The 25,753-nt window shown below is 38.8% G+C and overlaps 1 protein-coding gene across 1 annotated transcript in view; it reads left to right on the plus strand.

The window, feature by feature from the left end:
• The window catches only part of RAPGEF4 (Rap guanine nucleotide exchange factor 4), a 144,283-nt gene that overhangs the window by 73,578 nt on the left and 44,952 nt on the right, over positions 1–25,753 (plus strand). Inside the window, exons 8-12 of the mRNA XM_041473406.1 lie at positions 16,164–16,217; positions 16,514–16,620; positions 18,223–18,344; positions 19,773–19,956; positions 24,846–24,930. Coding sequence (XP_041329340.1) covers positions 16,164–16,217; positions 16,514–16,620; positions 18,223–18,344; positions 19,773–19,956; positions 24,846–24,930 — 552 coding nt within the window. The remainder of the gene's footprint in view (positions 1–16,163; positions 16,218–16,513; positions 16,621–18,222; positions 18,345–19,772; positions 19,957–24,845; positions 24,931–25,753) is intronic.

A 25,753-nucleotide genomic window follows, 5' to 3' on the forward strand; every position in this document is an offset into this window, starting at 1 on the left:
GGGAAGGTTGGGTATATCCAGTTTCAGCCAAGTAGATATATAAAGCTGTAGACTTCCCTTCTGAATGTCTTTGTGTATAGCAATACCTCAAAGGAAAGTTTGCAACACCTCATCTTCTTTTACACTAATCAGCTCCCTGATAATCTGTGAAATATCTATGATTCATGGTTTCGTTATATACCCTGAATTCTGGAGGTTCTAATGGCAGTTGCTATTCAAAATTGTTTCTTCTGCTGTGCAGAAGATTGAGCAGACCAATACAGAACTAGCCAGAGCAGCCCCAGTATGAAACATGGAGATGTGGGGAGTGGTTCTCATTTGATCTAGTACTATACAGGAATGAGTAGCATGGCACTGTGGAGAAAGAGAATTCTTAGTCCAGGTTGCTGTGTATTTTACCTGTGTACATGACAGGATAACTTAATTCTCTTCAGTCCCTACTCAATTCATTTCAAGGATTCCTGAAGCCCTTTCATGAATTTGGATGAAAAAATTACGGTCTTTCTGTATGTTTCTCTCATTGAGGAGTTTTCATTGTGGTGGTTCTAGCGATAAATTGAGCTGCCTCTGATGACAGTGGGATTGGTGAGAGATGGAGGCAAGACTTCTCTTGGTGGATTAATTAAACTTTTTGGAAACAAGGGCAGAATTTTTCAAGCTATAGGAACTAAAGGAATACTCTATTTTAAATTTTATCCTTGTTTTCTAAGAGCAGTGATGTCAGAATACTAAATATATGTAGGTGTGTTTCAGTCTTAAAATATAAACAATTGCCACATTTATCTCTTGGAAGAAGATGAATAATGGGAAAAATAGTGACTAGTGTCCAATAACATAGTTGAGTTGTCAGCAGCTAAAGAGGAAGCCTCCCTTTTCTGTCACAACTGTAAAACACCGCAGAAGCAGCTACTGCCCTTGATTCAGGAATGGAACACTGAGCTTGGAAAAGTGTGTCTGCATTTGTATCCTGCTTTTGAGAGCTGCAGTGACTTTCTGAGTCAGTGAAACTACCTGCTAGATCCAAGTCAGGGTAGTGTGGGTTTTATGATAAGGGAGGAGTGAAAAGCTGAAAAATGAGCGGTGTGGGAAAGAGAGAGACTTCCTCTGTTACCAGCAGAATAAGCCATATACTCAAGTCAGTGCTTGAGCTAACCTGTATGAGTTTTTAGTTTCATGATTTTTATATCTGAATATTAATATATGTGATCTCCACAGTATATTTTTTAATAAAGAGTCCCCCTAAAGTGTAATCATTGTCATTTTGATGCTCCTCTTACGTTGCCGTTCATTTTTATTCTTATTCAGACTTTATTGCAGTTTGTGTGCACTCCAAAGCCTTTAAATTCTTGTCTATTTTGGGTGCTTTGAGTCAAAGCAGGGATGGAGTCCTCTGCTACAAAGAGCTTTCAGTCACAGAAAAAATAGAGTGACTGTCAGACAGAAATATATTCTGGTTTACTTAGTACATCATAAGGCATGAGATTCATGGTTGTTCATATGTTTCTAATGAATTTTCTTATAGGAGCTTATTGTGATCAGTCCTTGGTGTGATAATCCTAAGAGACTGGATTGGAAGTGGAAGGAAGAAGTTCAGAAATCAATAGAAATATGCAAAACTAAGTGATATATGTTTCTTTGTTAAAATTGTCTTTTGGAGGGGATCTAACTCACACTGCTGACCTCTTTCAGTGTATCAGTGTAACCAAGTAGTAACCCATCTGACTAACCTCACAAAAGAGTTGTGGAGGTGCTTGGGGTAGCAGAGGGAATGCAGTTTGGCTAAAGAGACATTTTTCCTTTCAGACTTCTCTTGCCTAGCTGAATGAGTGTTACTATTGTAGTTTATATAAATAACCTAAATAATGGGAAAAATAACATAAATTCCTAGAAAATACTAATATTTGTAAAGTACTCATTTTTGTGAAGTAGGTGTGGGACCATCTTTCCACAGGAGCGCCACTCGGAGTTCCACTTGTCTGAGAACTACTACCTTCCCTGCCAGTGCTGGCAAGGGCAGTCTGAGAATATGTGTTGTGGAGTCACATTTGATGACTCTTGCATCTTGACTGTGTTTTCTTTGAGATTCTATCCCAACCCCTAAAAAACATGCACATATACTCCATTTATCTCTTGCAGTTGAAAGGCAGGAAGAGTGGGTAATTATACTGAGAAAAAAGATAGTCCCTTTCAAGGTTCATGTCTTCAGACAAGTCAAGCGTATACAAGTAACACATTTGGCACTTATATTTGAAACAGCAAAAGGAATTTTTTTGAATCTTGTAATTATTTTCTCAAGTTTGGCAGAAAAATTGGATCAGGGATCTTAAAATCAGATTCTTTCTAGTCACTCATATTGTCTCTCACAGAGCATTTTGACTGCCTGTCCTGCAATGCATGCTGGAAATTGGTATTCCACAAAGTCAATTATAGTTCTGAGCCAGTAAGAAGTAATCAATGTGTCTGATCTGATCATTTAGCAGCATCTTTTTTTCATGTGTATGGATGACAAAAATTTGAGAGGTTAATAAATAGTGGGAAAAAGCTGTCCAATGATTTTGTTCTTTTTCTTGTGTTAGCTAGTCAAGAGCAGAAGCCTGTTGTGCTGGCTGCACACAAATAGCACCACAAGTGTCCAGTTTGTGGGGCTCATTGAGAGCCATTCCAAGTCAGAATTGCAGAGGCAAAAATGTCAGATCTCTACAGCGGAGCTGAAAATGTAATTGGGACTCTTAGCACCCGTGACGTTAAGGATAAAGTGCTGTTGAGGTATTTATGATTTATGACTTTCATTATTTATTCTCTTTGTGAATTTCCTTCTGAAAGAGGGCTTGGCACAAGAACGTGTTTGATCTTGTGTACTTTATCATCAGTGATGCAGCTGTCTTAAAATTAAAGATAGCAGTTAGTGAGGAGATACAAATACATGTAGCTGAGTTGAATAGTAAAGAAATTAAACGAATACTTAATTTAGGCTCCAAAATAAAATTAATTTAAAAACTCAGCTTATTTCCAATATAGATTGATACACTGCTTTTAATTAGGATTACTCAGACACACTTGTTTTCATCTTAGTAAATGAAATTATTTATAACCAATTTGTTTAATAACCTTAAATATGAACGAGATGGAGAAAAAGCCAGTACTTTAGCAGGAGAATTAGGATTATGTCTTTAAAAACCTGCAGTACTGCTCTGTCCATCCTCACTCTTTATAGTAACTAACTTAAAATTTAGAAACCTGAGGAGCCTAAAGGAAAACCTTCTCTTCTCTCATGCCATTCTTTCCTTGTAGCCTTTTGCAGAATGACTCAGGTGGTTACTTTTCTCCCAAACTATTTTCTGACCCAGCCCACCTTGGAGCCTCCTGAGCAGTGGCTCTAGAAGCAGAGGTAGGAGAGAGTTGCTGTGCAGTAGGAAGATGGTGGGATCATCAGCTACCAGAGCAAAGCACATTTGGGCCCAGGAAGAGCCATGGCTCTATGGCTGCCCTCCCACAGCAGCTTCCAGTGGTCTGCACCAGGGTTGCAGGGCTTTTCCTCTTCTGCGTACCCTGTCCTGTGCCTCTTCTGTCAATGCCCAGCTGTGCATGCCCTCTCTTCTGTAGCACTGATGCTCATGCTAGCCTGTGGTAAGGGAGCAGAACTGTCAGAAACACATAAACATTTTTTCTGGATTTAACTTTCTTCAGTTTTGGTTGAAAATGAGCTTCCTGGCCAGGGCCAGCACAATCTACAGGATAGGGCCTGGGTGTGGGATTCAAGGAGGCAATGAACCCCAGTGGTCCTCTTTGAGAATGCTGTGATCTATCTGCAGCTGTAAACATCTGACCTCAGCACAAAGCTCTGCTGAGTCTGACAGCTGTGGACTGACACTCTCTCGTGCCCCAGAGCCAGCATTTCTGCCTACATCAACTGCACAGGAAGCAGAGGGAGAATTGGCAGGGAATTGCTTTGTCAGACCAGCTTGCAGCTCTCTTGCACTTCACTGCTAAATTACAAAGGACTCTCTGTGATTTCAATCTCCTGTGTATAAATACAGATTTGTATAATGTATTCCTGTTACTTCTGTAGTACATATGGAGACAGGCAAATATTTGTTCCCCTCTCCCTATGTCCTCTCGAGTTGTCTTAATTGTGTTCAGAGCTAGTCTAGATTAGGGATTTTCAGTTTGTAGTCTGCAGGCTGCTATTCCAAATGACGCCGAGCAACAAACCTGAGAAGTGCCTATTGTCTCTGGCTGAACAAGGTTCCTTATCTTTTCTGATAAAACTGTAGGGATCCGAAAGGTAAAGGAGCATGACAATCCCCCTTCCCTTTTGTTTCCCCTGATTTGGTTCAGATTCTGCTCAGTGTCAGTGTTAGCTGCTGTGCATTCCAGGATGATGTTGGAAAACCTGGTGGTGTTGACAAAACTGTGACAGTAAGGTTTCTGGCATTCCTTGTGCTGTAAATATATAGCCACTGCCGCAGCATTCCTGGGCCTATGGAATAGAATGGCTTTCCTGTCATCCTGGTGTGCTGGTCCAAACTGGGGTAGAGGAAACCAGGGGCTACCTAGCTAGAACTCCTGAATGGTACTTACTCTATTCAATTACTTCAGTGTTCCAGTCAGTGTTCTTGAAATGCTGTCTATTTTGTTTTGTCCTTTTCTGCTGTGGTGTAGTTTGGGATAGAGAACCTGGATTTCTGCATGAAAAGTGACCTTATGGCAGTACAGGCACTGGACAATCTGCAATAATATTGGCCTTCAGTATAACAAAAGTTTCTCAGGGAAGGATGCCTTTCCCTTTCCCCAAGACAGTCTCCTATCCGACTGTCATGGAGAAGCTGAAGATTCCTACATTATTACAGAAATCTCAGAGTTTTTTAAACACAGTTTAGCTGGGAGTACTCTGTGTACATTCAGTGTTTCTAGGCAAACTGATTTGGATTACAGTAAGTAAATTTCTCTAGAACAACATTTTCACTCAGAATTTTCATTTTCATGATTTTCATTTTCATTAATGTGGTGCAACAGTTGTTATCCTTTACACAACCCACTAAGAGTCACTAAAGAGTCAAGCCAAATAAGATTTTGAGATTATGTTTAGAAAGGGGGTGAGTTGTTGACAGATGGCAGGAACAGAATTTCAGCTGGACAAAACAATACTTTTAGCAATAATATGAAAATCAATGCCAGCATTGAAGAGACATGGGAAAAAGGGGATAAATTACAAAATACATACAATAGGTGCTCTTCCTTTTCACAAGGATGGGGCTGGTTCTGTGATATCTCTAAAAGCCAGACATCACAGAATTTACACAGCTTGGGCTACATACTGAGAGAGGTAAAAAGAGGTCATCTCTTTCAGAAACATGCTGTGGTGAATTGGGATGTAAAGAGATGTGGTTAGCTGGGGGAAATGTCAGGTAGAGTAATTTTGCCTCTCCTTACCCATTTTGGGTTAATTACTGCAGTGTTCTGTGTGCATTTGTGGAGCCAGTTTTTTTCTCAAGTTGCAGTAAAGATTCATTTAGCAACAGAAGCATCACAGAGTTTGTTTAGAAGTGTCTGTCCCTCGCTAGTTAATCAGGGAAGATGAGCTAAATTCAAAATAAGAAAAAATGTAAACAGGCCTGGTTTATATAGTAGCAAGCTAGGCAGCAGCAAACTCTGTAGAATGTTAGAGAAGAAGCAAATTTGCAAATATGAAATATTTACTATTTTCCAATTAAAATAATATCTTGTTGTAATTGACAGGAATTAAAAGCATTACTCTTCTGCTATTTAATCAGAGCATATCTACTGTTCACACAGATGCACATTAAGTCAATATTGGTATTTTATTTAGTGATTATTCCCAATGCACTGTGGCATTAATGTGAAAACCAGCATATTGATCTGTCTTGTTCAGATCAATAATTTGATTCCAAATGCCTTTGTATGTTCTTAATCAATGCAATTACCGACACTCTAAAGAGCACTGAATGAACTGATTAACTAATACAGCAGTTACAGTTTCTTTTCATGCTTGTTAAATGCGTGAGATCACAATTGGATTTTACCATAAAATGAAAAAAAAAAGCCCTTATCCTACACAGCTTGAGAAACTTGGATTAGATAGGGTAGGTAGCATGGTTCAGCTCATCAACGTCCACACCCACCACTTTGACAAGCTTTTTGTAGACATCAAGGGAAATAGAAGTTTTAAGAAAGATAAGAAGGTTGTTTTGTGGATATTTGTCAAGAGCAGAATGCATATCTTTCCACTGACACACAAATATGTAAATTAAACCAGAGCTTGGTGGGGGTTTTTTTATGTTTACGACAGAAGACTTAAAACCATTGAAGTAAAAAGTACCCGGCTGAAAGAAGAATGTTTGTTCTTTTGTAAAATGTGTTCTGATCAAGCCATCAGTTTGGGATTTCTTTCCTGTGTTTATTTTCATATTCTGCAGAAACAACAATTTACCTTTTTAGGAAATATATTCCATGTAGATGGAAAACATCAATATAGATCAATAAAAATCTCCTGAGAAGTAGGACACCAGAAGGTGTTGCGCTGGATATTGTTAGGTTATTCCTTCTCTCTTTTATTTTTTGCAAAAAATTATTTCTGAAAAAGATGACAGGAAGAAGAAAGAGGGCTAGATAGGGAAGCTGGACTCTGAGGTTCATGTGCTACATTCCTTCAATGTTTCTTCATTTCATGTACTTTGACACAATGCACTGTACTGAACTTGGAGAATAAGGAACATGAAATCACCAGAAGAAGCATAAAACAGATTTAAATTAACTTTGTTTGCCCACTTGCCAGGGGCTTTGCCTTGTTTCTGACCTCCCCAGGGAATTCAGGAGATAGCCCTTCAAAGTCTTACTTTGAGATGACTCTTCCTTTCTGTGTTCAAAATAATTTTAAATTTCCCAACATGAATTTGTAGACACTAGACTTCCAGGATTCCAGCTGCAGCATTTAGCAGTGTTTTCAGTTGCTTATTCTCATCATTTGTTGAAGTTGTGAGTAGACACTGTTGTCCCCATTTTACCATGGAGAGGTTGAGACACTCAGAGGTGCAATGACTAGTGGGGATCACACAATACATAAATTGCTGTCACCCAGGAGGCAGTGGTCCTCTTGCCTCACTTGGGTAGTGTTTTGACTACACTGAAGTCAAGAATTTTGCCACTAATTTTAAAAGGTTCACATTTCACACACAATTCAAACTCCATCCAGGTTTTGGCACCCTTACGTTTGACATGAAATCACTTAATCTAAAATTTTACTGCCTTGTCCTCAGAAGGCACTTCTGGCATCTGGATGTGATTGAAACCTAGGAGAGCCCATCCAATCCCGTTTTCTAGACAGAGTACCTTCTGGGAGTTTTGAAGATAGGAGATGCTTGCCAAAGTTAAAAAGGTACCTAGAAATAAGTGGGTTAAATCCTCCAGACGCTTGCTAATCTTCAACATCCCTTCAGTTTGTCTTTTCAATAGATGCTGTGTGCCTGGAGCATGCATTGCATGAGAGACAGGCCTTAAAAACTGGTAACATTGCTGCCTAATATTTATTGTACTATTAAAGTCTTTGTCATTATAGCTTGTTTCTAAAGAAGTAAGAAATTTCAGGTAAGCATACTTTTAAAGCCATGGACACTAAGAAACCAGTAGTTTGCATGAGAGATTAAAAAAATGTTTTATTCTTTCTTAGGTTAAAGAAATGCAGGAGCAGAGAAACCCTGACAACACTGGCTTGAAACTCGTTGTGATAACTGTAGTCACACCTCTGTCAGAATATTGGGAATGCTCACAGCAGAGTTAGCATTTTCTGACATTTTATTCAATGCAGGCAGTGTAGTTATAGCAGCTGTTTCATTGTAGCAGGGAAGTAGAAAAATGACGGGAAAATAAGACATCATTAGCCATGTTCTGGGGGGCTTTGTGCTCTGGTCATAGTCTGTTTCAATATTCTTTTTCCCTTTGACATTCACAGTGAAGTGTCATTTTTGGTAATGGCTGAATCATTTTGTGCTAAAAGGAGGGACATTTATAGTTTGTCAAGAAAACATTGTAGAAGTGTTAATAATGTGAATTCAATTTAACTTCCTAAAATAAATTTGCTACACTGAATATTTGAGAATTTAAAGAACACCTTTTCCTGTTTATGCTATTAAAAATGTAGATTACTAAAGAAAAGCAATTTTAGAATGTATTTTAAAATACAGCATAGTCTTCACATTGTATTACATTTAAAGAACATAGATTTTAAACCAGTCATCATTACTCTGAATATTTTGATAGTAGCCCATTTGCTGACAGTATTCAAAGCATTTTATAAAGGTAGAAATGATTAGTATTCCTCTCTCTAGAAAGCAAAAAATGAAACACACTGTGATTAGGTGATTTGTGTAAGGTCATGCAGTCAAAAAAACCTGGGCTGTCTTTAACCACTGGCCCTGACAATTTCTACTAGGCTATTTTGCTTGGTTTAGATAGTTTGTAGTTAGATTATGGGTTTTTAGGTTACAGGTGCTATAGCTTCATGAAACTCAGAAGATTTTTAAAATTTGATCATTTTCTTCCCTAATTTTGCAAATATCCTGTGACTGTGTGTTCATCCATTTCTATCTTGCCATTCTCCCCATTTTGCTGTTTACAGATGTTTGTTAAGAAATTAGAATAGTTGTCTTCTGTGAGCATGAGTGGCTTGAATATCCTTTGGTAGTACAATTTGAGACTGTCTAGACTTTTAAAACGTGTGTTCTTCTTGGTTAATTTGTCCTTTGTTAGTTGCCAAGTATTTGTTAATTGTGAAGTCCCCTACAGACCTGGGATGAGGTCACTCATTGTCAGTTTTGGACTTTTCCAATTAGGAGATGTGAGCAGGTACTTTGCTTTTTTTGGCTGCCAGTGCTGTCTTGTGGAACACAGGCTGGCTCTCCCAGCTGTTGCACATGTTTGTGAGGAGAGTGAAGAAGAGAATGAATTGTTTACAGCATGATAGGAGTGATGATTGCATTTCTATTTCCACTTTTTTTGTTTTCTGAGGGAGTGTAGTGAATCTCCTTGTATGGGCCATTCATCTAAGAGTTGGACTTGATGGTCCTTGTGGGTTCCTTCCAACTCAGAATATTCAGTGATTGGCTCTGTGATTAAATATGACAGTCTGGGTGGAATCCAGAGCTCAGTGCTGGTTCCATGTCCCAGCTATTGAAAGTCCCCACAGCAGGGAGTGTGTGCCAAGGTTTCATATGGACCATGCACTTTCAGGGGTTAGAGGTCATCACACAGACTGTTTTCTGATAACAAGCATTGGTCAGTGTATCAGCATATTCTACACAGGGCTATGGCAGATAGGTTAGTATAGTCACAGAGCACAGAATATTCTGTGTTGGAAGGGACCCACAAGGATAAAGCATAATGAATTCCAACTCCTAAGTGAATAGCCCTTGTGGAGATTGGCCTGCAACCTTGATGTTATTAGCACCATGCTCTGACAAACTGAGCTAATCTCAGGGGAACTCCTACAATATTGATTACATTTTCCTTCAAATTTTGACAAAAATGTGTTCCAAAGAACCTTTTTATGATGAGATCTTTGGTCAGCTGTTTCTCTCATGTTCAGCAATCTGCATTCAATAAGGGTGTTGTTTTCCCTGTAGTATCCTAGCAGAGGTTGGTGCAGTCTGCATAGACACTCTTCCACTGCAGCTGGAAATAGGACCAATGGAGTTAACTTCAAGATACTCTATCCAAGACTGCTTTCCAGCTGAAAATGCACTCCAAAAGCTATGATATTGTATGCTCAGCTTTATCCCTGTTATATGGTTATTCTGTAGTGCTGGAGGTAATGACCCGTATTGGAAAAAGAGTCATCTCTACACCATCTTTGGAACTCTTATCTCTGTCTTTGGTGAGAAAGAATGGTGAGAGTTGTGTGGGAGGGCAGTGGGGACTCTGGCTAGTTGTCAGCTGTATCCTACTGGCTGGCTATGATTTTGCCAATATTGTGGGAATGGAGGTTTTTTTTAATATATTTTATTTCTTCCCATGTGAACCAGATAGGGCACTAGAAGTCTTTTGGGAGATGTATACAAAGATATTAAAAAATATCAGTCAAAAATGTCAGTTGTCAGAAGGCATCAGGAGTCATTTGGAACCAGTAAGAGCTAAAGATGCTCTGCTCCCTGAGATACACTTAGGAGAATCAGATGCTGTGGGCTTGGCTCAAAATTCATTGAATCAATTAGGGACTTCCTAGTGATTTCAGTGGGATTTGGATTAGACCATAAATCACCAATAGTGATAAATACTGAGGATGTAAAATAAACAGACCTCTCTTAGTGATGTGGTTGTTGCTGCTGACACCTTTCAACGTGTGCGTGGCTTTTGTCCTTTGTTCTGGATCCCCTTGGCAGCCAGCAGGAAAACAGATGTCACTTGCAATTCTTTTCAGTTCCCCAGCTGAAAATAAAGGGATCAACAGTAGTGCACAAGTTTATCTGATCACCCTGGTAACATGCTGTGGTTAACTCCAATCAATACTGAAACTTGTCCTGTGTTCAGAGATGAGCTACACTGAGGTCATGTGAAAAAAAAAAAGTGATTCATTGGCTTTCACTTTATTTCACCTTAGTTCTTTGCAATACACATATCCTATGTTTGCATTTGAGAATAGTAAATTAAGTTCCCTTCATCACTTGATTTTATAGATCCAAATTGCTATAGATCTAAAGCATTCATTCATATGTAAAGGCTCAGAAACATCCCTTTACAGCTATTTGTCAAGGGGAATAGAAAAATCTATTTTTGTAAGAGATGTTCTTGGATTTTATTAAGCAGATTCAAATAAGTTGACAAATACAGATCTCATGGTAGGTCACTATTATTGCTGTTCATTTTATTATTTATTTGTCTGCATATTGCTCAGTGATGTAAGAAACACTAAAATAAAGACAGGCCTTGCCCTGTAGTTTGAAATCTAAGGCCTATTTCTCCACAGATTAAATGTATGCATAAAATTATACACATGAATAGTCCTATTTAAATCTGTGGTATTGCTCTCATGCATAAATATTTGAATCTTGAAAGGAATGGAGGCTAAAATTATTGCTTTCTCTGCTTCACCCCAATTTAAATAGGGAGTTTTGTGATTGGCTTTGTGAAGTGTTTGTTTGAATGGCTCAAATGTGAATCCATAAATGTGTACTACAGATATGGAGTTTGTCAGTGTTAATGATAAAAGCCTTTTTACCACAGTTTCTCATAATGATGTTCTGCTTTCCCCTACCAAAACCAGCAGCTTTCCCTTCTCCACCCTCTAGACCCATATGACCTCCTTCCCTACAGGGAAGATCAGCAGGTCATAGCAAACTGTGTGTGGTATTGCTGTGTTGCTTATCTCACACTGAAGGAAAGCTAAGAGCAGTTACACTGGTCACTCCTGTGGCCAGGAGGTGAATAATAGTTTGTAAACTATTGTAATTGGCTTGCTTATCTGAGCTCTTTGCCTGATAACTTTTCCCTTATTCAGAAGTCCTGAAAAATGGGATCATCAAGGACCTCTCTTCCCCTTGTATGTACTTCAGTCTCATTAATTCTTCAAAGATACCAGGATGTGTTAAGAAGTCAATTAAACACTCTCCTCACTCTCTGCTGTTTTAAAGGGAGAGCTAGTTTGTTGGGGTTTTTTTAAGTGCTTTCTAAGCAATCCTTAATGAAAGATCCAGGATTGTAAAGATTCACAAAACAATTCTTGGTCTTTAGCCAAGCTGTGACTGTCCCTTTCAGAATGTATTTTTTATCTGATGCGAAGTTGTTGCTGGAACCCTGTATCTCCTATTAACTAACTGATGTTACATTTCTCTGCCTTTGAAATATGTCTTGCCTTTCTATAGCAAACTAAGTCCAAGTTCCATTTATTGCATTTCAGCTAATCACTAGTGCAGCCAGAGCTCACTGCAGCAGCTTTGGAACGCTGTAACTTTGGGGACTCTTTGTTCTTTGGGGATGTCTTCGGGATGATGATGGCATTGTCCCTCAGGAGGAATGACTGTCCGGGCTCACTGCCCTGGGAGCTCTATTACTGATCGCCTCTGACCTCGCAAATTGCGCGGCACCATGTAGTGAGGCTACAAACTACTTCAGGAAAGCATTGAGTCCATCCCCGAGCACATGTACACTATAGCAGTGTCACTCCTGACAGATTCCTTGTGTATCCTCCCAGAGATGGAGGAACCAGACCTCTCTGGCAATCTGCCAGCATTCACTATCCACACTGCAAGGAAAGCTTCAGTGATGACTAAATTGAATCTTTCTTAGAGCAATTTAAATTATTTCCTGATCTCTGCATGATGGACTAGGCCACTTCTTTCTCATTTTCAAAGGCCTTTTAAATCTGAAGACTTTTTTAATCACACCTCTGCAAAGATTTTCCTTTTCCTTAGCTCAACAACTTTGATTATTTATGTTGTGTTTTCTGACTATTCTTGTTGCTTTCCTCTAAATTCTGTCCACCTGGTTTAGATGCTTTTGGAGTAAAATGGGCAAATGAGACACAGTGCTTTATATTAGGTCTTACCTAAGCTGACTAAAGCAGAACACCATTCTGTATCTAATATATTACTACATTCCAGTAGCACAGTATTTGCTGCTTTCACACAAGTATGGCATTGGTTATTCAGTTGTGTTTAATATTTAAATATTTAAAACATTATAAACCTATTTTCGTTTTCTGTCGTACTGCACTAAGACGATTGTTCCCTACCCTGACTGCACCTGCTTCAGAAATGTAGTCATCACTGTGTGTTGCATAAAAGCATCATTTTTAGACCAATGTTACAAGTGTTTCATATTGTAAACTTATTCTGCAATGTATGTGCAATGCCTCCTATCCTGAAGTTTCCTGCAGAATCAATAAAAGGTGTATTCTGCTTCATCCCATGTTAATATTTAATATTATCAGATGTGATATATTCTTGAATGCTGCTTTGAATAGACTTCTGGTATGACTGCCAGTTTGACTTTGCTTCACTGGTAATTGCTTTCAAAATGCACTTTTCCAACTGACTTTGCACCTATTTGGTAAGAATTTAATCTGACTGCTGCAGAAGCGAATATCTGATAAGAAAGTGCTAAAGCCTTATTAAAGGGTTGAAAATCTACAAGGGTTTCTTGTCTAATCTATCAATGTTGCTACTTGATCATGAAAAGAAATTAGATCAGTGTGGCATAATCTGCGCTTGGTTAATATATGTCACATGTGGCTCATCTCCCTGGTCTTTTCTAAGTGTTTACAAATTGACTTTTTCCAGGAAGACTTTAAGCTGACATCTAAATTTTTTCAGCTTCTCCTTTTCCATATTTCTGTCTTCAGCTGCCTTCCTTAGACCCCAAGAGTGGCTGCTGATGGTTCCGAGATGGATGCAGCCCTCTTTAAGTTTCTTCGTGCTCTTCAAGTTTCCTGCATGAAATTCTACAAAGCCAATCTGAAAACAGCTATTTATGTTTTTTGGGTTTTTTTCAAGGTTGAGATTTTGCTCCTGTCACTCTACTACTTGGGATATTAACCATCTCTCTGCCAATGATCTTTCTAATGGACATTGATTAAAAATAAATCAAAAGTTTCTGGCCTTCCTGAACCACCTGTAAACAGATTTTCCTCTGTTAAACAGTAGCTCAACACTATTTGTTTTCTTTCTTTTACTACTTATGTACTTGTGGAATGTTTTTGTATCTCTTGATATTTCTTGGCAGGTCTGTTTCATTCTATACCTTTGCTTTTCTAATTCTGTCTTTTGTTATTCAATTTATACTTCCTTTAGACTCCCTACTTTCTCCTTTCTGTGTATTTCCTTCTTGTGTGTCAGTGAAGAGCTCTTTCTTTAGCTAAGTCTTTACTTCACCTTCTAGTCAAGTTCGAGTATATATTGTATGTATCATTAATGTTGTTTCTTTAAGTAACTGCCAGCTCCCATTAACTCCTTTTGCCTCACACTTGTTCCCCCATGACCCACTCCAGGAATACGGCTATCAGTATTGTGTTCTTATGGAAACTTTTCTTCCTAATCCATTGTGTCTGCTTTGATGCTCTTTCTTCCTTCTGTAAAGTTCTGACACTGGATCATTTCACGATCACCCTCACCCAAGTTATGTTCTATCTTTGCAGCTGATCCTTCTGTATTGGTCAGGATGTAGGTGAACAAGCCTTCCTGCTGTTTTCTGGAGGTTCTTGTGCTGTGTCTTAGCTTTCACCTTTTTGGGTTGAGTCAGTTTTCTTCCAAATGATGTCTTATATTCTGTTTTGATTAGGTTGGGAGATTTATTAAACAATCTTCATCCATGTTCAATTTTTCACCTATTAGTTTATGCATTTTTGTTAAAACTTAATTGAAACTCCAAAGAACAAAAATATGCATTTGTTTTTGCTAGTCTGTTTTTGCTAGTTTGTAAAAATCTCCTATATTTTTTGTCTTACACATTTTATCTCTCCTCTAAGTATATTCCTAGCTAGAATTAAAATCTGGAAGCTAAATTGAGGATATTGTACCTGTTTGAGATTGTTATTCTATGGTTTTGTTTTCATTAGATTTTTGCTATTCTTTGCCTATGTTAGCTGCAAATATAGACTATCTAGAGCAGATTCCACACAGTTCCAGAAACCAAGAAATATTGAGGGATGTACTACTGCTCTTCTGGCTGGACAGTAATGTTTGGAACTTAAATGAGTTTATGAAAAATGGTTGACTTATTAAATGAAAAAAATGAGAAATTATAAAAATTAAATGAGAAAAATAAGGAATCCCATTTTAATTGTATTGATATGTCTTTTCAGAGACTTCTTGTAAGGTATGAATAGAAACAAGAACTTTGTATTGGTTTCCATATACAGGCCTCTATATAAGATTATTGATTTCTGTCATATGCTTCCCTCATTTTCTCCTTCCCACCATAGTTTCCTCATGCGTTTTTAACTCTTAGCCCTATTTGATAACTACAAGGACTTTTTCACATCGTTAAAATCCCGTGGGGGCTGATGGACAGCTGGCCAGTTTAAGGAAAAGGGTACTCAGCCTGGAAGTACCTGGCACATTTCACCGTACTTCTGCCCCGGCTGCCTTGGCTTTGCCGTAGGGCTGCGGTGGGACCGTGGCTGCCTTGGGCCAAGGTGCAGAGTCTTGCCCTTGTGGGAGAGCTCTGCCAGCCTGATCTGCTGTCGGCCAGCCCTGAGCGCCAGTCAAAGTCAGCCCTTGTGTCGAGTCTCCTGCCATCACATGCTCAAAGTGAATTTGGTCCATGCTGTTAACTACCAGGCCCAAACACAAAGGTGTTCCCATCACTGTCACATGGCTGCTGAAGTTCACTCTTGCTCTCCTTTGTCTCCATTTCTACCGTCCTTTAACCTTGCGCTTTCCCTTTCCCTCTGTGTTGTGCCATGTGCTCTGTCTCCCTCTTTCACCTGTTTGTTATGTGCCTGTTTTCCCATTTCTCTCATCCCCTTCTCTCCTTCTCCCCTGTAGAGCCCCGATGGTCTTTCCTTTCACTGTTCCCTTTGTAGAACCAAGCCACTTGCTTTGTTCTTTCCTTTTTTCTTTGCCAGTCCCAGTCCTTGCCTGGGTCCCTGTGAGTGGCCTGCGTGCCTCTGCATTTCAGAGAGTGGCTATAAAAGCGTTGCCAGCTCAGCCTGGTGATAATTTAGAAAACACAGAGGAAGAAGAGCTCTATCTCCATTCCTGTTTCTTGTGCTATGCTGTAAGGGAGAAAAGAGCTGAATAGAAAAAGGTGCTGAAGGAGGAGAGAATTTCTGTGGTGAGGGGCTGAATGGCAAAGCAGGTGTGTGTGGGGGAATGCTGTTGTGCAGGGAGAAGAGGTAACTATGCTGTGTGTGCTCAGATCTGGTGTGACGTTTGGCCATTGCCCATTTCATTAGTACTTTACAAAGTTTAGCACAGATTTGTTATTCGTCTTCACGTGTCATGTCACTGTTTTAATTTGCTGAGTCTCAATGACCAAGTTTGCCTTTAGGGTGTGTTCAGAAGCTTTTTATATATTCCTGTGTCCTGGGCAGAGCTTGGACTTTCACATTATTCTTGGTTATTACAGCTTTTTTGTTCATTCCTTTTACTTCAGTCTTTATTTTTCTGGTCAACCTTAAAAAAAAAATTATTTAATTTCATTTTATTTTTCAGACACCTCTTATTGATCCTCACATCCCACATCATCCTACTAAAACCATTACGCAGGTAATAGAACGTAGGTGTGCTGTAGAGCCAGGCTGTTAGACAAATGGAAATAACTACTTCCAACAGTGTAATATGAATCAGCTGAAGTGATGCTTTCTGTTAGATGTGAGAAGTATGTGAAACTTAAAATCCCAAATATATGCTACATTGCTCTGCAAAAGTAAGCCTCTGTGCAAGAGGACTTTTAATTCAGGAAAAAGAGCATTTGTGTTTCGTTTTGCAGAAAGCAGTACAGAGATTTCAGAAAGTTTAAAATCTGTGTTTCTTGGTCTTTCTTTTTATCCATGATCACCAAGGTTCCTTCAGAAAAGATCCTTAGAGCTGGAAAGATTTTGCGAAATACAATTCTGTCCCGAGCTCCTCACATGATAAGAGATCGTAAATACCATCTGAAGACTTACAGGTGTGTGAGCTGATTGTATAGAGGTCTCTGAATTTTTATGCCTGCCATTCCCTGATTTTTGATGTATGCCATACCATACTTGCAGGTCTCAAAAGGTCTGAAATTATTCTGTGATGCTATTTGTGTTGGATGTTGTGCAGTCTTTAATGGGCCTGGTAAATCCTTTCTGAAGTAATTTGACTGGAAATTGAGTCCATTATTGTGAACAGGGCGTTCACATACAAACACTCTTCCAAAGCATAGTTAATAGCATAGTTAGCTGGAATGTTTTGTGTAGTACCAAGTTAAAATGAAGATTCTGTTCTCTTTATATATCAGTAAGAGATAATAGAAAAGTTTATTAATATATTATGTTCCTGTACTGATTGCTACAGCAGTCTTGCTTGCTGTGGCGTTCTGAAAATTCACCTGGTGAGAAACATTCCTGATGCAGATTTGCTGCTCTATTTAATTTTTTTTTCAGTGTATTGCCAGGCTCTCTTATCTTCCTGCTGGTGGCAGCACAGTCTTGCTGAAGTGGGATAACAATGGCACTTGTAGAAAGAAATCTGCCTGCAAGGTGTCAGATCTACCTACTATTGGATTAAGAAACAATCAGTTTGTTTTAGTGTCTAATGATTAAATCAAATGCCTAATTCATTATTCAGAGTGTTTTTAAGTAAAAATTATTTTTTAATCTCTGAGTCTTTTTCTAAATAGTAAATCAATATGTTGCTGATCTTCATTTGAAATAAATGTCTTGATTTTCCGTATTTCAGCCCAAAATGTATTTAATATACAAAGATATTTGGCACTTGTGAGTTGATTCAAGAATATGTCACAATATGACATTGCTGATTGGTCTAGAATAACAAAAGAGCATATATGATAAATCAAGAGCAGTGCTGGTCCAAACAACTGCACCATTTTCTCTTACACTCTTACTGTTCTGCTGAGCTAGGGAGCGTTATGATAAAGAATTTTACTAAGTGACCTTGTGGCTTTTTGCTTTTTTAACCTTTTTTGGGTGTTCTCCAGAACTTGAGACCTGCTCTTGTCTGCCTCTGTGTCAGTCCAGAGGTGCAAGGTTACCAAGACCTCCCATGAGAGAGCCTCAGGATCACTATACTAAAATGAGTGTCTCCAAATACAGTGTGACAGAGGCTTGGTTATAAATGCAGGAACACCTTCATAGCACTCACTCTTCCTGTGGAGGCTGCATTGGCATAACTTCTACAGTATTAAATTTTTGTTTTCATGCAAGATTCTGAAAAGAATGTGGCTTTTGGTATCCCATGGTATACAGAGGTTTCTTTTGAAAACTGGATTGGAGGTTGTTGCACTGGTGCTATAGGTTTTGTACCAGGTGTCACAGGCTGAATTAGATCCTCTGAACTCTGCATTTCCCAAAACACTTGTTTTTCTAAGGTGATCCTCTCAAAACTAGACACCTTCACTGGTATTTCAAGCATGTGCAGGTAGATGGTGACATGGGGTTTTCTGCAGGGAGATCTCACTAAGTCTGTATGGAGTTTAAGATACCACTGTTGCTGGCAGTCACTGTGTGCAGTCTCTCTCTTGGCAGCCTTCCTTTTCATTCCTGTCTGTTTATCTGTCCCTCAGGCAATGCTGTGTGGGGACAGAACTAGTTGACTGGATGATGCAACAAAGTCCTTGTGTCCATTTACGAACCCAGGCTGTTGGCATGTGGCAAGTACTGCTGGAAGAAGGTGTTCTTAACCATGGTAAGATAAAGAAAATCAGTATCTTGACGAAAATGTGGGCAGTGTGTGACATCAACACCTCTGTATTCTTTTTCATGAAAACGAAAGGGATCATGAGCCTAAAAGAAATGCCACAGAGAAGCCTGTTCATTCATAAGTGCAAGTGTGATGCACAGGCAGTACTATTTGAATCTTGCTGCCAGTGTACTTTTTTAACTTACGAGCATATTGCATCATAAATGAACATTTTATAATGATAGCTGTAATTATACTTAGGAGTACACTGGCTTATGCTTATATTATTAGAACTGGGTAGAACTCAGGCCAAAACCAAGGGATGTATTACCATACATAAAACTAACCTTCATCAAAGATTTGCAGTATTTAGATGTGAATGTGAGTATTTGTGTTTGCTCAGATTCATCATTTTGCAATGATTCCCATTGGTTTTGGAGGGGTTCCCAAATTCAGCACACCAGATATTCCAGTGCAGAAGTCTGGGATTTTATGTTAGTTTTCTGATTGCGTTTTACATTGACTTTCAGTTTCCATTTGGCAGGATTTAGTTGGTAACAGGATATTACAGCCCTCAAAAAGGGTAGGTTTCCTAAGCAATATTCATTTTTGAAGCTTTGCATATACATTTTTATTAAATGCAGAAGAGCAGCTCTGTTACAGTAAAATTGCATTTATTGTCTGTTGTGCTTCCCATATCCCAGGGAGAAATTTCCATATGGGGAAGGCAGATTGTTTCCACTGCTCCCTTACCCTAAGGGCCCTAGCTTGAATTCCTGCCATGTATTCCCTTGAACTCTCTGGGGCAAGCTAGTGCAAGCTCCATCACAGTATCCAACTCAACACATCACTCTGATTTACCTGGAAGATCAGGGGTTTGCAATATCATAATGTTACTTTAGAGGTCTTCTCATGGAAGTTCTTCCATTAAGTTATTCCACCAGGACACAGGTCAATGAACTTGCCCCTGGGATTATACCTTGATGATACACATTTCTGCTACATCACAAGGACTTTAGTTGCTTTTGCTACCTTTTTCAGCCTGTCTAAACATGCAGAGCAACGTGTTTGTGCTAGAGAATACCTCTTAGAAATTCATAGTATAACCATTTTCCCCAGTGCAATTTGTTTGATTAAATGAAATAGTTTCAAACAATAAGAAAATAGAACTAATAAAAAAAATATACATGTTTTTATACACACTCACAATACACTTATATAGAAGCCTTTTGGAAAGTATTTGTAGTACACAATTTAAAAGTATACTCTTCAAGCTACATACCTGAGAAATAGTTTCACGCTCTTACAGTTTTTCTGTAGCCTTCTTTCCCTTCTTAAATAATCTATCTGTAACAAACACGATACTACACAGATTTCTACAGGGTTTGTTTTGTTGAGGAGCATTCAGTATTTGATGTGTTACGTTGTTTTCAGTGGACCAGGAACACCACTTTCAAGACAAATACTTATTTTATCGATTTTTGGATGATGAGCGTGAAGATGCCCCTTTGCCAACTGAGGAGGAGAAAAAGGAGTGTGATGAGGAGCTACAGGACACTATGCTGCTTCTCTCTCAGATTGGGCCAGATGCTCATATGAGGATGATTCTCAGGAAACCGTAAGCAGAATAATGAGTTAATAGTGTGGGTCTTCCTTGTGACATGGAAACGAGAGAAACCTGTGTTGATTATCAGCCTTTGTTTCAGCCAGCTTTATCGTGACTTCAAAGCCAGTATAAACTCTGTTTGACCCTCCATTGAAGACAAGCTTTAAGCAGGTAGAGTTTAGTGACCATGGCAGACATATTTTACTGCTAATTAAATGCACCGAGAATAAGGAATAACTGAAGCTCAGCTTCACTGAAGATTTACTTGTAGGGGACCATTCAAGACAGGCAAGTACACAGGGCTGGATCCTGCTACCTTGAGGCCATTGGCAAAGTTTGTCTTTGCTATGGGACGGGGTGGGCCCTGCCTACAGTGTGAGAACATTTTTCATAGTAAAGGATTTTTGAATCACCTAACCCAGGTGCTTGTTCCTGTTCTGTTTCCATCTGTATCCTTTCCAGGCTCCATTCCTGTTTAGATCCCAAGCTCATTTCAACAGCACTTTTCCAAAACTTGCTAAAAGCATTGAATTTCAAAAAGTGCCATCAAACACTTGTGCTATAAAAACAGGAAACGCTGCCATGCAGCAATAGGTTTGAAGTATACATTTTATTTCTTCTCCTTATTAGAGATCTAGTCAACACAACCAAAGGAGCACTCGCTCCCTGTCACACAAAATACATGGACAAGCCAGAGTGAGAGCAGAGTATTTCCATACACCCTTAGGGAGTCATGGAATTGGGATCTTGTTTGCTCACAGACATGTCCTGTGCACCTTTCCAGAGGTGCAAAAGCTCACTTTTGCACCTCTGAGCAGACGCCAGTCATTGGAGACTGAGCAATGCTATGTGTGCTGGGATCCTGCTTCTCTGCACTCTCTCCTTTGCCCTAGGCAAACTGAGCAGGTCATCTCTTGGAGGATTTCCCTTTTGGTTATCATGGGTTTTGGCTGCCCACTACATTTGCTTTCTGTCATGACTTCCAGAACAGTGATTGTAAGTTTACATTAGCAGGATAAATATTGATTATCATATGGACTGCTTACAGAGAGCTGAAAGGCTGGAAGGAGGCTGTGGAAAGTACTGGTCTTCTCTCTGTGTCGTCACTTGCACAGCATCACCTGAAAGAATAGTAATAGGAGATTTTTCATGGAGTGTAGTGAGGAGAAAGAGATTTTCTCAAGACTGATATTCATCTGACATTTTTCCCTATCCCTGAACGTGCTTATTTTTGCAGCCCTTTACTCACTGAAGTAACCTTGTACAGACAGGGACCATATTAACTACTGTTCCAGTATGCAGTTTACATACGTAATGATTTTGTTAGTTGAAAATCCTCCCTGGACTGAGCTGTAGCACAGCTGTTAAAATCTCCATGAATCCTCAGTGTCGTGCGAGTTTTGACTAGACACTGTTACAGCTGCCAAAAGTTCAAAGGAATTGTCAGGGCTTCAGAGGTGCTGACTCTAGCTGACCTGAGCAGGACCCACAATTTTCAAACCAACACAGCTGCATTTTGTAACAGTAACCGTTTCCAGAGAGGTTGCAGAACTCAGATAATTACCCTGAAAGAAATAAGACAATGTTCTTTGATGAGAAGATTACTTTGAGAATTTGATTGTATAATGAAGCTGTTGCTTTGAAAGGTACTTTCTATTGTTCAAAATCTGAAAATCTCTAACAAAAAGTGTCACTTGTTTTGACAGCCGACTTAAAAAATTCTCTGTTTATTACATTAACTGCAGCATTTTAACTGTCAAACTGTGAAAGAATGTTCTATAGTTTAAAAAACAGAATAGAGCTCAGGGAAATTTTTGGCAGGCTCTTGTTGCTATTGTGTTTTTTTTTTCCTTTGGAAACACATATACTGAATGTGAAAATAGCTTTTTGTGAAGTAGCAAACACAGCTCTCTGCTCCTTATAATGGCTGGAGCACAGGTGCAGACCTTGCTGAAGTCCCTGTAAAAATTACTGTAGAATTAATACAGCTTCTCCTTAAGTGTTTCCCCCCTTCAGTATGAAAATACGTCCTGATGGTAAACCCTAATTTAATAGGATGCTATAATACAAAGCTAAACACAATAATAACAGGAATCTTTAAAGGAAGAATTGTATTCATCCGACAACAGTATTTAGCTCAGATAATGTTATGGATTACATTCTTTTTTTAATGCCCTAGCCTAAAGTAAGTTAGCAGTGTGACTGAGATAATAAATCTGTGTTATATGTTCTTGGTGGCTTCACTTAGCACATTTTTTTCTTAGTAGAGAGCATTTGACACTTAATCACAATGTTATGGGGTCTCTGATCTTTTCCCTTGTTCTTATTATCTGAGAATTTTCTGGTTAGCTGTACAATAAAAATAATCAATGATACTGCTTGGACATACGTGGCTTATCAATGGCAAAGTACTATGTTATTGTCAACATCCTAGTCACAGAGAAGCTCGATGTCTCTGACCTTGGTAAATTCTCCAAGCACTGAACAGTTTTTTATTGATCACTTAATATCACCTGAGTTCTGTCCATTAATGTGTACCCTCGTTCCCTACCTATTCCATTTATTATCCGCTCTATAACCAGCTATTGCTGTTAGAATGTGTCCCCTGCAGAAACTAGGTCTTTACACAGCAGGATCCTACAAATCAACATCAGTGGGTCACCACACAGGTTTTAAAGACACAATGATGTCTAATATCTCTCCACGTGACATCTGCAGGAGCAGAAGTAAAGACTAGGTACAGATATCTGCTACAGATTGTCAGTCCTTCCAGTGTGCTAACATAGCAAGCAAATGGACATGCTGAAGGAAGAGTGTGTCCTTTTGTCTTTATGATAGAGATCTCATATAGTAAGACATCATCCATTTTATCTTTTGATTTAACGTAGAAATTCCTTAATTTTTTACACTATATTTTCCTAGACATACTTGTTTTGCAAGCATGTAATAAAATTAAAGTTGCTACTTCCCTATTATTTGTTAAAATCCTTAGTTTTTTGTTTGCTAGCTAGTACTGGCTTAGTTTTATGCTGTACTTAATTAAGCTGCCCTGCATAAATCACTAGGAGTGTCAGCCTTGTAATTTCAAGCCAGATTCAGAAACAGTGGAGTATTTTGAGTCACTAGAGGGCATAGCAGTACCAAACCAATTTCTGGTTTTCCCTTAATAGTTTGATTCTGTATGAGAAAAGAGTAATTTAATCCAAAATGGTTTTTAGTCTAAATTTGTCTATAATCTGGGTAATGATAAATGCATGTCATTGGTAAGTGAAGAACAGAAGAAAAATAAAGCTTGCTTAGCAGAGATGTCGGTTCTCCTTATGTTTTCTGTGACTTCTTCAGTTCTTCTTTCATCCAAAAGAAGTCTCCATCCAGCTACTTTTGTAAAAAGATGCAATATAACTCCAGAGTAATACAGCTGGGTACTCGTGTGTCTCACACAAGATGTATTCAGACTCTTGAATCAGGAGGGGACTAGGCAGAAAATCTGTAGAGCACAGTATTTCTTCATATGACTTTCCTGATCTTCTAGGTGCTAGTCTCCTGTAATGCTGACATTTTAGGAGGAAAACTTCTATCAGAAAGGAAAACTTCTATCATTGTAGTTTTTCTTTTAGGGCTGTCCAAAGATTAAATTGTGCTGTTAATCGTTTTGACACCACACATTTCAGACAACTGGGTTTAGAACTGTGCTTGTTCTGATGGTGGAGGACGTAAACCTTCTCATTTGAAACTCCTGCCCCCAGACTGGACTTCTTGTATCCCATTTCCTCTCTTGTATCCCATTCCATCCTCTCCCTTACATCTTTGTTGCTCTTTTCTTTTGTTCTTGGCCCATTGAATTAATTACTTATAATCTGCTTTTCACAAATATAAACCATATTGTTTGGAAGGACTTAGTCCTATAAAAGTAGTTTGAAATAATGTTTTAAAGGAATTTTTCTTCCGGTGTGTCTGTATGTCACTCCAGTGTGCTGTCTGAAGTTATATGACAGGAGAAATTGTTCTTTTAGAAAATAATATTGTAGTAGATACTGTAACTGAAGAGAATCTTGTGAGTGAGAAAAAGATTGGGAGTTATTATCAAGCTCCCACAACTCCTCCTGTGTGCTGTTTATTAGATCCTCCAAGGCATCTCTGACACACTGCAGTCCCCACGGTATTTGTGTCCTTCTTTAGCAATCAGAAAATTTTGAGTAGGTTACAGAAATGCAAGTATTTCAGCCACAGTGCCAGCCTCCTTACTACTCCTTGTGCTAGAGAAGTATTATTCCTTCATCAATGCATTGATGAAGGAATAATTCTTCTCTAGCACAAGCTTCTTGTATTTTTCAGTGAGAGAAGCTGAAACTACTGAGTGGTTCTTACTTACTTTTGTGACTAAACAGCAGCACTCAGCATTAACTGCAGAGCAGTCATTAGCTGTCCTCCAGGATGCACTGCTGCATCTCCAATTTGTTCAGCAGAAGTTCACATACTTCTTTACAAACCACTACAACTGTGTTAACTACAACTAATTAGTACTGCATGTGAAAAATAGTGCATGTCCAGCTCACAGGAGTCCTTTTGAAAGGAACAAATCTTTATGTACTATTTCCGATTTATGTGACCATTTTATACATACATAGAACACTTGATTTAATCAGAAAAGCTGCCTAATCAGGATCTCTCTAAGGTGGTTGCCATGGCTGCTGCTTAGTGTCATTCAGGTAGCATTCTCAGAGCTTCCATCCTTTGTGTGTTTCAGTCCTCCAGCCAGAAACATCATTCAGTCCCTGTTTAGTGAAGATGTACACTTCACTAGACAGTTCAGCAGCATTTTGTGTTGTTTTGTCTTTCTGTGAAGTATTTCTTTTGGACATTTATTGCATTTAATTATCCCTTTTATCTTCTCTCTATAGCCCTGGCCAGAGAACTGTAGATGACTTAGAATTTATATATGAAGAACTCCTCCACATTAAGGCCTTATCTCACCTTTCTACCACAGTAAGTAATTTTAAAAATTATAACTCATCACCTAAAGGGAGGCTCAATTTTTACTTCTGGTTTTACTTCTGACTTTATTAAAGTTGGAGAGCCTGTAACCATTTTCATTTATAGTTTCCATGCAAAGAATTTTTTCCGTCTGTGAGATTCACTCAAGGACTGTAGAGGTGTAGGTTGTCTATTTGATATCAGATAAAATTCTCTTCCAAGTTTTTCTGCACAACCCCTCACTTGGCACAGGTACCATTGTCTGGGTCCCTGTCCATGTGTAAATGAAGGTACTGGTGCTACTGAATTTTGCAGAACTGATTTCTGTAAGGAGTCTTGGCTTGAACCAGTTAGGAGGAGGAATAGCAATGTGGAGAAAGGTGCACTGTGCAGTGCTTGCTGGTTGGAGTTTGGTCATTGAGTGAAAGAAAGCTCATCAGACACTTTCTCCCTGAAGTGGTCAAGAACAGCACAGAGAATCAAGGATAAATAGAATGGACAGGAGAATGCATCTGTTTAAGGTCTCACCATCATTGATATGCTGTGCAGACAACTGAAACAAGCTGAATAGCACTTTATTTGGTAGCAATAACATGTGGATGCTTTCAGAAAAAGGAAACCAGTCAGAATGTAAATCCATATTTGACAATACCTTCTTCAGAATCTCTTGTAATTTTCAGTCATTCTCAGTTAGCTTGGACAGATGCAGCTAATTATGAAGCTGCATTACAGAAAGATACTACTCCATGCAAACATATAAAAACCTGAACTACGTTTTTCAAAAAAGGTAGGCATTCACTTTTGGTATCTGAATCACATTGGTGTTAAGGAAATT

Source organism: Pyrgilauda ruficollis, unplaced genomic scaffold, assembly GCF_017590135.1.
Source record: "Pyrgilauda ruficollis isolate IOZ18807 unplaced genomic scaffold, ASM1759013v1 scaffold3, whole genome shotgun sequence".
Taxonomy (NCBI): domain Eukaryota; kingdom Metazoa; phylum Chordata; class Aves; order Passeriformes; family Passeridae; genus Pyrgilauda; species Pyrgilauda ruficollis.